General features: G+C 38.5%; 1 protein-coding gene across 1 annotated transcript; it reads left to right on the forward strand.

Annotated features, from left to right (window-relative positions):
* The first annotated feature begins 438 nt into the window (after positions 1-438).
* TMEM17 (transmembrane protein 17) lies at positions 439-6,631 on the forward strand. Its single transcript, XM_081588440.1, has 4 exons — positions 439-577; positions 3,965-4,068; positions 4,201-4,314; positions 5,247-6,631. Exons 1-4 carry the CDS (start codon positions 478-480, stop codon positions 5,523-5,525), a joined length of 597 nt encoding a protein of 198 aa, XP_081444566.1. The 5' UTR covers positions 439-477; the 3' UTR covers positions 5,526-6,631.
* The last annotated feature ends 6,609 nt before the right edge of the window (positions 6,632-13,240 follow it).

The raw sequence follows: 13,240 nt of genomic DNA on the forward strand, positions 1-13,240 counted from the left end.
AAGTGCATATATATAGGTATATATATGGCATGTGTATAGATAAAATATCCCTACTACATAACAACATATATTCCTAGAAAAGAGTACGTGTATATACACATACATATAAGCTGCTGGGTCATGAATATTCTCTAAGCTCTGCATTCATTCTGTATTTCCTTCCAAAAAGGTTGAACTGACAAGGTGTTAGAGCTCTTATATCAAGATCCAACCCCAGGTTGCTTATTATTATTCGTTGTTAAAAGGGTGGAGCTTAAAACAAGACTAAGGAATCAGCGATTTGCACCCATCTGAGGCGCTCCACAGGAATGTGTGCCCCGCACCCCTCTCAGGTCGAGGGGTCCCCGCGCCTCGGCCCCGCAGTGCATCCGCGCGTGCGCCGGAGCCCCCAGCGCCTCCCGCCGCTCGGTTGCCGTGGGAACAGCTGAGCACTGCGGCGCCCGGAGACCTAGCAGTGAGCGGTACCGAGGCCCCGGCATGGAGCTGCCGGATCCGGTCCGCCAGCGGCTGGGAAACTTCAGCCGGACCGTGTTCAGCAACTCCAACCGGACCGGGCCGGAGTATAACGAGGGTCCGGGTGAGTGGCCGAGGCCCAGCGCAGGGCGTGTGGCCCGCGGAGGACCTGGCACGGGGTTTGGAACGGCCAGATTTTGCCCAGACCTAAGATGGCGGTTTGGCCTTCAGCTTGTTCTCCGCAGTGCGGGAAACGCCCTGGAGGAGGGGCCGGGCCGCTGGCTGGGACTGGGACCAGATACCGGACTCTGATACCTAGCTGGTCCCGGGCTGATCATGCTGCTACCTAACCGGCCAGCTGCAAGAGGGGCGGCTGAGGTGGCGCTGGCATGCCTCAAAAAATAAAAAATATAAAGCCACCTTCGCAGCCCGCGTCCGGTGCCTTGAGTCCGAGAAGGCTGAGAAGGCCTACTTCTTTCCTTTTCCTCTACAGCCTCCGCGCTGTCTTTTCTGCCCCGAATGGAGTGAAGAGAGCCCACGCAATCTCCCTTTCCACTCCTCCCTCTCCCCCGCCACCGGGTAAAATATCTTTTCTTCTTTACTAGCAGAACAGGTACTTGCCACAAGTCTATTTTCTGGCAGAAGACATAGAAGTTTTTTTTAATTATTTTAAACGCTCTTCAATCCGGAATGGCAGCTGCCACACTAGCATCGCCTTTAACAAAACTCGCCCTCTCCCCACTTTCTCCTTCCCCTCCCCTGTATATATGTAACTCTTGGCCTAAATCAAGCAACAAAATACCACGATGCCGCATTTGATGTGACAAGTGACAACGCAGTTTTCTGCAAAACAGTTTAACCCTCTTAAATAATGATGATAGACAACATACTGTCAACCACACCCAGGCAGCTTTTATCACTGAACTGTGCTGGGAAATAGAAATCTTTTCCTCTTGCTTGGTTTAGGGATTTTTCAAAGGGAATAGAGAAAAGTCATTTCCCACCGTTTCAATCTTCCACCCTAATCACTTGCCTGTCCTCCCAGTTTAGGGCTGGTCATGATTTAGGATGTACAGAGAAAAACATAATGTGTAAAATTAAGTTATTACACTTCTGATTCTAAAGCCAGGGCTTAACAGGCACTAAAATCTGATGATGCAAAGTATCAGGGGTTTCCTGTAAAGGGCCGGATAATAAATATTTAATACCGTGCAGGCCATAGGTCTCTGTGGCAGTTATAGATAATGGTAACAATAGACATGGCAGTGTTCCAATAAAACTTTATGGACACTAAAGTTGAAATTGCATGATTTTCGGTGTCACAAAATACTACTGATATTTTCCCCCAACCATTTAAAAATCTGAAAAAGCCATTTTTAGCTCACTTGCTGTACAAAAACAGTTCGTTGGCTGGTAGCTTGCCTACTCCTGATTTATATTACATAGTGTTTTAATTTGAATTCTATTTACAGAACTCAGCTTGTACTTTTGCAAAATTTAATAACTTCATGTCTTGAGCTTTTAAGATTCATTTACATATTAACTTGATTTTCAGCTGAATGATTTTAAGTTTGATCTTCTAAAATATAGACATAGCATAACTCTTCAGATGCTCGTGTACAGAATTCTTAACATAAAAGCTTATTTGCAAAACTTTACTACAGCGCTTGCTCTGAAGGTATTAAAATTTTCAGTTTAACAAATTTATTATTTTTCCACCTTTTCTTCTTTGTGGATCTGAAGTACGTTTGATTATTTGTACTGTAATTACAAGGGTATATTATGACCATGTTCACAGCTGACCGAGAGTTTTACTGTTGTCATGAAAATAATCCTAGGGAGTGAGTTCCCTTCAGATTTTAAGAATGCATTCCTTTATCAGTGGTAATTTAATAAATAGGTGCAAGCAAAAGTATATCATCATAATCAGGAATATTCTTGGAACTAAAGGAAAAAACCTTGCTGTGAGAGACCATAATAATTTTATATTTTAAAATTGTTAAATGATAGATATACTCAGCTGTGGAGAAAAAGAAATAATCTGTTTTTAAGAAATTTACCTCAGAGCCTTTGTAAATTCTTTCATTTCAAGCAGTGGATTTCAAAATACTTATCTACTCTTAAATTGTTAGAATTTAGTCATATTTAGGATGCATTTGTAGGGGTCAGTTTTAAAAATCAAATTCTTAATTTAGAACCTTTCTCTCTTACATGAAAGCAAAAGGTACTATGTAATCAGCCTTCTGTTCAGTTCAGTTGCTCAGTCGTGTCCAACTCTTTGCGACCACATGGACTGCAGTATGGCAGGCTTCCCTGTCCATCACCAACTCCTACTCAAACTCATGTCCATAGAGTAGGTGATGCCATCCAACCATCTCATCCTCTGTCGTCCCCTTCCTCTCCTGCCTTCAATCTTTCCCAGCATCAGGGTCTTTTCCAATGAGTCAGTTCTTTGCATCAGGTGGCCAGAGTATTGGCACTTCAGCTTCAGCATTAGTCCTTCCAATGAATATTCAGGACTGATTTCCTTTAGGATGGACTGGTTGGGTCTCCTTGCTGTCCAAGGAACTCTCAAGGGTCTTCTCCAACACCACAGTTCAAAGGCATCAGTTCTTCAGCACTCAGCTTTCTTTATGGTCCAACTCTCACATCCATACATGACTACTGGAAAAACCATAGCTTTGACCAGACGGACCTTTGTTGGCAAAGTAACGTCTCTGCTTTTTAATATGCTATCTAGGTTGGTCATAGCTTTTCTTCCAAGGAGCAAGCATCTTTTAATTTCATGGCTGCAGTCATGTTATGTATTTTATGTGTTCATTTCATAGGCTTTTTACCGGTGTCTCTGGTTAAAGAACCCACCTGCCAATGCAGGAAACTTGGGTTCGATCCCTGGATTGGGATGATCCCCTGGAGAAGGAAATGGCAACCCACTCCAGTATTCTTGTCTGGGAAATCCCATGGACAGAGCCTGGCGGGCTACAGTCTGTGGAGTCGGAAAGAGTCGGACACAACTGAGCACAAGCACCACTTACATAGAACTCTTAACAAAGGAGGTAATGATTATTATTGTTATCTGTTCAATAGTATTCATATTGATGTTCTACATTTATACCAGTAGTATGCAAAAAAGTTATCAGACAGTAACCGAAGGTGGTAAAGTAATAGAAAAATATGAAATATGCCCCCAAGTAGCAAACATAGGAATGAAATATTAGTAGTATTACGGCTATTTTCTTTCACTGTCAATGATTATTGTTATTGTGTCTGACTGTTTTGTGACCCCATGGGCCATAGTCCACCAGGCCTCTCTGTCCATGGGACTTCCCAGGCAAGAACACTGGAGTGTGTTGCCATTTCCTTCTCCAGGGGTCAATGATTACAAATAGGCTGACAATTTTGAATTTTGTTGAGCTGAAACTATAGCTATTAATTCTAAGGAACTAAAGGATGTACAGGGCATAGAGCAGGAGTAAGAGTTTGTTCCTTTTCTCTCTGTTTTCTTCTGTAGATAATGAAATGGTTTCCAGTTTGGCACTGCAGATGTCACTTTATTTTAACACTTACTTTTTCCCACTTTGGTGGGTGAGCAGCATTATGATGCTTCAGATGAAGGTAAATGTGTGCCTTACTACTTTTCCCTGGCATTGTTACCTTGTCAGTGAAATTAAAAGTTCTTCATATTTTTTTAAAATCTCAGGTCAGTCTTACTATATGTGAGATTTTTGTTTATTTTTGTTTTTTCAGTATTCCATCTTGCCTGATTACTACAAGTTCATTGTGGTCACCATTATCATCCTAATAACTTTAATTGAAGCTATCAGGTTGTATCTGGGCTACATGGGGAACCTGCAGGAGAAGGTAGGCTCTTCTTTCCTTTCTCTCAGTGCTACACATAAATGCAGTTAAGACTTTGCCAACAAGAAAAGGCAGTGAGATATGGAAGGAGCAAAGGCCTGTAGGTAAGGCCTAGCTCCAGCTTCACCACGCTGTCACTGTGGTCTGTTTGCTTACTCTCTTGAACTTTGGTTCCTTCACATATAAAATTGGGGGAATATTGACTTCACAGATTTGTTAGGATTATATTCAACGATTTATATAAAGCACCTGAACGTAGTAAACTCTTAATTAGTGATCATTTTCCCTCTTCCCAGTAGTCTTGAAAATACTTGGTCATTAAACATGATGATTTAGATTCTGAATAAGAAAGCTGGAGAAAATGACAAACTCATCTCCTATGCGAGGCACATGTTTTCTGAGTCATCGTGCTGCCTAAGCATTTACGGTTACCAGAACTGAGTGATAATGCCTAAAGATTTCAGTGTTCTTCCGGGCCCTTCATAATTAAGCCCCACCCAGCCCACCCCACTGTATTTCATGCTTTTTCCTAACACAAGCGTCCATTCCAGGCTGGTGTGTTGTTTCCCAGTCATATTCTTTCCACATTTTTGCTTACTTAAGTTCTTGCCTCTTCCTCATTGTATCTAACTGTAAAAGCCTACCTCCTTGAATTATTTCTTTTACCTACCCTGTTTACTCTGCTAGAGCATTTAGTCTATTACTCTTAAGTGGTACATACGTTTCACTGTTCACTAAAGTGTAGTAATGTAGGACTGTCACATAAGCTAGTTTTCTCTTTCAGCCTAGATTGTAAGTTCTCTGAGAACAAGGACCACATTGTACTTCCTTTGAATTACAGAGCTCAAAATGTAGGTTCACAGTAGTATCACTTGCTTATCGATACAAGCAGAAGATGGTACTTCACTGGTCTGATATTTGTCGTGTCATTGCAGGTTCCCGAGTTGGCTGGCTTTTGGCTTTTGAGCCTTCTGTTGCAGCTGCCTTTAATTCTTTTCTTGCTCTTCAATGAGGGCCTAACAAATCTGCCCTTGGAGAAAGCAGTACATATCATCTTCACTATATTCCTTACTTTCCAAGTTGTTTCAGCATTTCTTACCTTGAGGAAAATGGTAAATCAGCTGGCAACGCGTTTCCACCTCCAAGACTTTGACCGGCTGTCTGCGAGCCGAGGAGACATGAGGAGAGTGAGGTCCTGTATAGAAGAGATTTGACCCGGTGCTGTTGAATAAGCGTCTGGAAGATCATTCTAGAAGACTGCAGGAAAACACCAGAGGGCTAACACAAGAAAAAGGATAAAGCAGGTGTTTTGAACTGTATACTCTATGGCTCTGAAATTCCAAGGTTGGACACAATGACAAGACTGTCTGTACATCACATGAAAGCAGTAAATCAACCCTAAAGCCTCCATGTTGTCTACCTGATGTCAAATATCTTAATTTTTTGTTGTTGTCAACTTTTTCAGATGTGTAGAGATCTGTATTGGTGGCATTACATCTTTACTGTAATATCTCCAGTTAGTACCTGTAACTAGAAATACGTATATTTCTTTTAATATTGTTGGCCTATCCATGTCTTGGCAGTACGTATGAAGTACGTGGAGATGCTGGTCAGTATTCTGATGTATTAGACTACATTTGTAAACTGAGACACCAAATTTTCATGTCTGCTAGGGTCTTAGCTATTATACTGAAGTTAAGAAGAAAGCAGGTGGATTGTGATGATATTTAGGAAATGTTTTTATCCTAAAATTGTTATTTTCATACAACCATGTTCAGTATTTATGGTGGTGGTATGCAAAATGTCTTCACAATAAGTTATAAAATATTTATGTTAAAGTATCTTTAGAAATCATTTTTGTCTTTTACAGTTCTTTTGGGCTGTGGGTTTTATTACAAAGTTGCAAGAGAAAAGTACATGTATTTGAGAGCCGTCTATGTAATTTGCCACTGTCCTGGGCACATTAACCCTTATGATCTTATCTATTAACTCATTATTCACTGAAGAACTGCTCATACCCAGTAAATTCACATGAAGATTGATCTGAGAATCAGGGTGCCTGTTAATATATAGAGTTTGGATGGCCCAAGGGACTCATGATCATAAATGAGCATATTCCCTTGCTAATAGGAGAAACCTATTTAAGGGAATTCTGTTAAGAACTAAGCTTGCTGGGGTATATCTGAACCATTATTTTTAAGTGATAATTGGGTTGTCTTAAGGGATACAATATCTTCTTTCCTATAGGAAAATGTGCCTCTGTAAGTATTGTATTTTACTGAGAGATAGTTGTAGCTAAATTAAAAATCATTTTTCTATCCTTCCTGTTTTGTGATTCATGCTTATCTTAGGATTCCCATGTTATGCCTTATTCATTTTTATATTGCTTAATTTTGAAAATGTTTTCACTTCTCACTCTTAATCACACCTTACCAGTCTGTTTATGCTCTTTTTATTATTTCTGCTTGTTATTATTATATATAATGTTCAGTCAAAGTTTTCTTCCCCCATGCACTGACTAATTAACCATTGCCCTATACCAAAGCTGTCACTAGGTATATTCCAATACTTTGAAATTCAAAATAGAATTCTGTTTGGATAGTTTATTAAAACATATTTGTTTACATTTGTTTCTAGATAGGTGAGTTTATAAGAAAATATAAAATAAGAACACTAAATCTACATAACAGATAAATTAAGGTGATGATCAAGAAAGACTTGAGTTTTATTTTAAATAGCAGAGCCTCTTGATACATTTAAACTTTAAGGTTTAGAGATTAATCACTAAAAGTGTAAAGAATAATAATAAAAAAAATTTAATGACTAAATGGGAAAATATATTTATTAAAATTTTTAAAAGTTTTTGCTCTAATAACTATTGCTTAAAATGTAGATATAATGAGGGTAAGAAAAAAGAAACTAAGAAAATCAATTGAGAAGATGACCAAGTCATTGGTTTTTCATGAAACAATAAAACCATGATTTTGTGTTAGTCTAAACCAATATTTTCTATTGGTGTATACATGGTGCTCTATGTAAGCATAGGAAAACTGAGATAGGAAAGACATTTCCATGTCAGCACATTTGGAGTTTAGGCAATCTTTATTTTTATTTTATAAATTTGTTCATCCTTAGTTCCTATTGCATTTCCTCTCCAGGGTTCACAACACTGTTCTGAAGTTTTTTAGTTAGGAGATGTTGAGCTTCACAAATACTTTGTCTTTCACATATTTTTTTCTTTCAGGTGTTTTTTTCTAACTACAGACAAGGTAGATGTAAATTTTTGTACATTGGAATGATTTTTAAAAATTGGATTTTAATCAACATATGTTTGAATGCCTACTATGTACAAGGAATAGTGGAGAGTTCAAAAACAAATAACTGAGCTCCCTGTTCTCAGGGGTACAGTGTTGCAGGTAAAGTCTCACTTCATCAGGGAGGTGCATGGGATGAGTTTCTGCCTAATAAGTTCCTGACAACTAACAGCCCTTGGCATGCAGTGTGTCTACGCTCTTTGTTCCTAGCACTTAGTGTCCAGGATTAGCACACTGGCCTTTCATCAACATCATTTAGCATTCACTACCCCTCTCACTGTCAGAACGAGGACGGGGCGGGGCAGGGGTTGCTATAAAGTATACACTAGTCTCATGTACACACTCGCACTTGCCTGTGTGCACAATAACAAGATGTTTACTGCCTGGTTCAAAAAGCAGATGAGCAGGTCAGAGACAGCACTGTAGGATTAAAGAGAAGGCATAAAAGATAAGGAATCTGGGAAGCCTTCCCAAATAAAATTAACACTTTGAGATTTGAAGACTGAGCAGATATTAAATGTTAGTTTCAGTATTAAGAGACAGAAGTAATAGTGATTCTGAGTACTGTTTCAGGTATTACATGTAGTTTGATAAAACTGGTGGGAAGGGTGCGTGAAAACAAAGGCCACAGAATAGAACCTTCCAAGGCGCTAGTAAGCTAAAGACTAATACTCTGAATAGTTGAAATAGTAGAATACCACACATATTTAGGTTTCAGAAAAATTTCTCTGAAAACTGGAAAATGTAGTGCAAATGTTGGGCTAAAGGTAGAACTTGATGAATAACTTCGGAGAGAACTGTCCTGGATAAAGTCAATGGTGGTAAAATTAACTTGAGTAGAACCTATTAAGATTTTTTAAAATTTTATTTTAAAATAGGTATTAAAAATTTTTTTCCTAATTTTTCTTTCTGAGGATTATACACAAAGATAAACAAAATGACATACTCACTGTCTTATCCACCCCGCCTCCCCTGGCCATTGTTAGATTATTACTAGACTTAAATAATCCTCTGAAATAGTTTTTTATAAATTTTATTTTACAAGACATACCTAAATAGTTCTTAACTTGTACCTGTGAAGATTATACTTTTCAAAAACTTAAATTTTAGAAGAAATTGAATCAAGATTTTGAGAGTAAAGAGAAAAATCATCTGTAACTCCATATCCTAAAATAGCAAGTATAAACAAAATATCCTCTTTCCTTGCAGTTTTCCTGTTGTAAATGCTTTTTAAAACACAGTTGTGACCACCAGCACTTGAAACTTTGCACCTTGCTTTTCTAAAAACGTCATAAAATTTTACCCATCTTTTTACATAGTCATGCAACCATCATCTTAAGTGACTGCACAATATTCCATCAAGTAGATGGAAGGTAATTTATTTAACTTTTCTCCTATTGTTGGATATTTATGTTGTTTTCTTCTTTTGCATTTATATTGTTGAGCCTCAGAGCAGGCTGATTCAAGATATGCTACAATAACATATTGATTATTTTGAATTTAAGTTACTTGAGAAACAGCCAGTGGAGAAAAACTGATATAGAAAAACACTTTGACCCCCCTTTCCCCTTAAAAGAAGGAAATAATCTCCCATGTGAAAGTATCCTCTTTATACCAAGTAGATAGAAAGCATTCTTATCACCAGAGTTAGGAAATTCAAGGCTGAGAAAACTCTGTAGACAAACTTTGTTACCTCTTCATTACCTGCTACCCCAAGCACAAGCCCCTTTGTTAAATCTTCACAAATAATTGTTTCTTTGTCTAAAAATGATATGTAAAGAGCCTGCTTTGGTCACTTCGGAGATACCATTTCTATGAGATCTCTGTTTATATGAATTAAATTGGGTTTTTCTATTAATCTGCATTAGTTTAATTATTAGGCCATCCAAGAGAACTCCCCAACAATACAAAACATTGTAACGAACATCTCATGTATACATCTTTTTCCATATCTTAGATGATTTTGTTTTTTAATTAGTAAGCTAGAGTCTCAGAAGTGAAACTGCTGAATCATAGGGTATGAACATTTTTGAGGATTCTTGATGCATACTGCTGAATTATATTATCCACTCTCTATAATTCTAAAGATATTACAATGAAAATTTTGATAGTGACAGACTTAGAGACCTTAGTCACCTATTCATCTTTGTGTTTCTGAGTAGCTACCACAGGAACAGAGTCTCCTATGGAGAAAAAAAAAAACTAAAAGCTGTGAAAGGAGAAGTGCACAGAATTAAAAAGAGTTTTGAATTAAGGGAAAACTGATAAGGGGCAAGAAAGGGCTTAGGCGAGCTGGTTGCAGTCAGCAACAGACAGATGTGACATAGTACAAACTGGGTCACTGAGCTGGGACAGCCCCAGGACATAAAAAGACTGAAATGAAGTAATGCTCTGGATTACTTTGTTCTTGAATATTGAATTTTTTCAGAAGCATGGAGCATGAAATATTACAGTGATAAGCCAAGATTGGAAACATAGCCAAGAAAAAGAGGGTCTTTAAGGGATTGTTTAAAATGTGCTGAAGGAATAATTTGGTTTGGTCTTAAATGGCTCAAAAAGTAAATTGACATAAAGCTTTTGCATAACAAAATAGGCGTGGAGGCGGAAAACAATGAGGCTAGTAGAATGGGTTATCCTGTAAATTTGTTATGATGTGAAACATTAGCTTTTTGGTCCTAGAAAAGGTTTGTCAGCAAGCTTTAATGATGTATTTTTTAAGTGCAATTAATACTAATTTGTTATGGGTATACATTTTATTCTAGTTTGAAGACTGTTAATCTGAGGGTTTTGAGTCAATAAAAAAACTAAATAGTTCATCATTCTAAAACTTATTCTAAGAATCATTCTAACAATCCCCTGCCCACTGCATCCCCCCCTTCACCCCACCACAGTGTTTAAGCATTAAGCATTTAAAAATATGCAGGCCCTAGAAAAATGTGTTTAAATTCAGGTTTGACAAACGTTTAAATTTATCCTGCTGCTTACACAGATGTCCATCTGTCTGCAAATGAGGCTAGGGGTCAGGTGTATAATCATTTTAACCAAAGTCAAGAAAGAACAGAACTCAAAAAACAAGACACAGGCCAGAAATAGATACAACATATATTCTATGAAAAATTAAAGACACTTGGAAATTTAGCTTATCATCTAAACAAGCTCCACAGCCACACCCTTGGAAAGGGTTTCCTAACCCAAAGAAGTCTCTATAATCACAGTGTATATATCACTGCTATTTATTTGTCCTTCATTGTTCCACAGGCCTAAGTGTTTAGCACTTGGGTACATTAAAAATGTAGATTTTAAAAACAATAATCAACCAAGAATGGCTTTCTCTTTTAATTTTTCAGAACTCTAATAGCACTATATTTGGCTGATAGGAAAGTGGTATAATCGATTCATCTCAAAAGGCTTTTAGTTCCTGATCTTGAGTTATTTATATTCTAATCGAAAACACATTGAAGACACTGCTCGATGTTATAGCTCAAAAGAGAAAAATGTGTGATATTCAAATTCAAAAAATGTTTGATATGCACACTTAATAATTGTTTTATAAGTGCCTGACTCATTAGTACCTAGAAGTAGTAAAATGATGACTAAAGAGAGTGGAAGTTTTGGACTTTGCTTCAATAGCTTTTCTGGAAAGCGTGAAAGCTAGTAAAAGTTAAATTTTTTGCTCTTCTGAAAACTAGAGCTCCTGATTGCCAATAAGCCCCAGCTAAGGAAGGCAGGAGGCCAGCTCACTGTTGATTGGTAATTGATGAAGCAGAACAGCAAAGGATATGCTCATGCTTTTTATTTGTCGTATGCTATGATTTTGTTCTGCAAAGTAAACTTAATTTACTTAGCTCCAACAATACGCCATCCACTATGTCTTGATACTCCAGGACAAAAAGATAAATCGGATTGAGTCCCTGCCCTTCTAGCCATGGTCTAGCAGAGGAGACAAATTTTAGGTGATCATCATGGCTTATGATAATGTTTGTAATAGAACTACGTAAAATATGAAGATAAGTGAGGAATCCTGACTAGGGGGCAAGATAGTCTTTCAGACAAATGGAACTACATGAGCAAAGGTATAGACATTTGAAATCATAATGCCTGAACAAAACTAAAAATAGTTTGATGTGACTAAAATATAAAGTATGTAGAGAAGGGCCTGAGATGAGCTGGAAAGACTGGCATCGGAATGTTCTCAGTCTTTTATATATTATAATAAAGAGTTTGAACTATATACTGTAGGCAATGAATGGTGTATCTATATTGAAACAGAAATAGAAGACATTGCTACCAAATTTTAAAATGATAGAAAGCTGATAGAGGTAATTTGGTAGATGATAACAATCACATTTCAAAGGAATCTCATAATGGTTGAAATGCTGGTACAAATACATTTTATATACACACACACACAGACACACATCCTCCAACATAAGCCTCTCAAATCAGCTCACTAATAATTAAGGAGTTCATTATGTGCTATTTTTCAAAGGTAGTCAATAGGAGTATAATGACTAGACTCCAGGAGTTGGTGATGGAAAGGGAGGCCTGGCGTGCTGTGGTCCATGGGGTCACGAAGAGTCGGACACGACTGAGCGACTGAACTGAATGACCACATCAAGGAAAGGAACAATGTCACTGTTCTTTTCCATGTTGCAGTAATAAATGTCTCATTTATTGTAAACTTCCCTGCAGTTACATGTATTGAGAAATCTAAAACTAAATCTAATCACACCACTACTCCCCTTAAAATTCCACTAGACTCTCTACTTCCTGCAGCAGAACACCCATGAAGCTTAGCCTCTTCCCTGCCATTTGGCTCATCTTGCCACCCCTCCAATGCTACACCTGCAGCTCCTCCAGGACACCATTCTGGATTTTGCCTCCAGACCTTTTCCCTCCATTCTGCTCTCAGCCTGAATTAAATTTATCCACATGCTGCAAGTCTGCTTATCTTATAGTGCCTGGCTTAACTGTCATGTCCTCCATGGAATGTCCCTTGTCCCCTACCCATTTCCAGGAAACACTTGGGTTCTGTTCTTTGTCTCACTGCTCCTCATATTTTATGACTGCATCGAAAATGATTAATTATATGTAATTTTTTATTTATATTAGACCTCTGAAGTGAAGTCAAAGTCGCTCAGTCGTGTCCGACTCTTGCGACCCCATGAACTATACAGTCCATGGAATTCTCTAGGCCAGAATACTGGAGTGAGTACCCTTTCCCTTCTCCAGGGGATCTTCCCAACCCAGGGATCAAACCCAGGTCTCCTGCATTGCAGGTGGATTCTTTACCAGCTGAGCCACAGGGAAGCCCAAGAATACTGGAGTGGGTAGCCTATCCCTTCTCCCGCGGATCTTCCCGACCCAAGAATCAAACTGGGGTCTCCTGCATTGCAAGTGGATTCTTTACCAACTGAGCTATCAGGGAAGCCCATATTAGACCTCTACTAGTACTTAATTGAGGGTTCCCCGGTGGCTCAGCAGTAAAGAATCTGCCTGCAATGCAGGAGCTACAGGGGATACAGGTTCGATCCCTGGGTCAGAAAGATCCCCTGGAGAAGGGCATAGCAACCTACTCCAGTATTCTTGCCTGGAGAATCCCACGGACAGAGAAG

The sequence above is a fragment of the Giraffa tippelskirchi genome, chromosome 4, assembly GCF_054371585.1.
Source record: "Giraffa tippelskirchi isolate mGirTip1 chromosome 4, T2T-mGirTip1v1.2.pri, whole genome shotgun sequence".
Classification (NCBI taxonomy): Eukaryota; Metazoa; Chordata; class Mammalia; order Artiodactyla; family Giraffidae; genus Giraffa; species Giraffa tippelskirchi.

Excerpts from the sequence above, each read along its gene's own strand:
- TMEM17 (XM_081588440.1), top strand. The coding sequence starts at position 478 with ATGGAGCTGCCGGATCCGGTCCGCCAGCGGCTGGGAAACTTCAGCCGG. Across the intron at positions 578-3,964 it reads GGAGTATAACGAGGGTCCGG|ATAATGAAATGGTTTCCAGT; the intron begins GTGAGTGGCCGA and ends TTTCTTCTGTAG. Across the intron at positions 4,069-4,200 it reads TTATGATGCTTCAGATGAAG|TATTCCATCTTGCCTGATTA; the intron begins GTAAATGTGTGC and ends TTGTTTTTTCAG.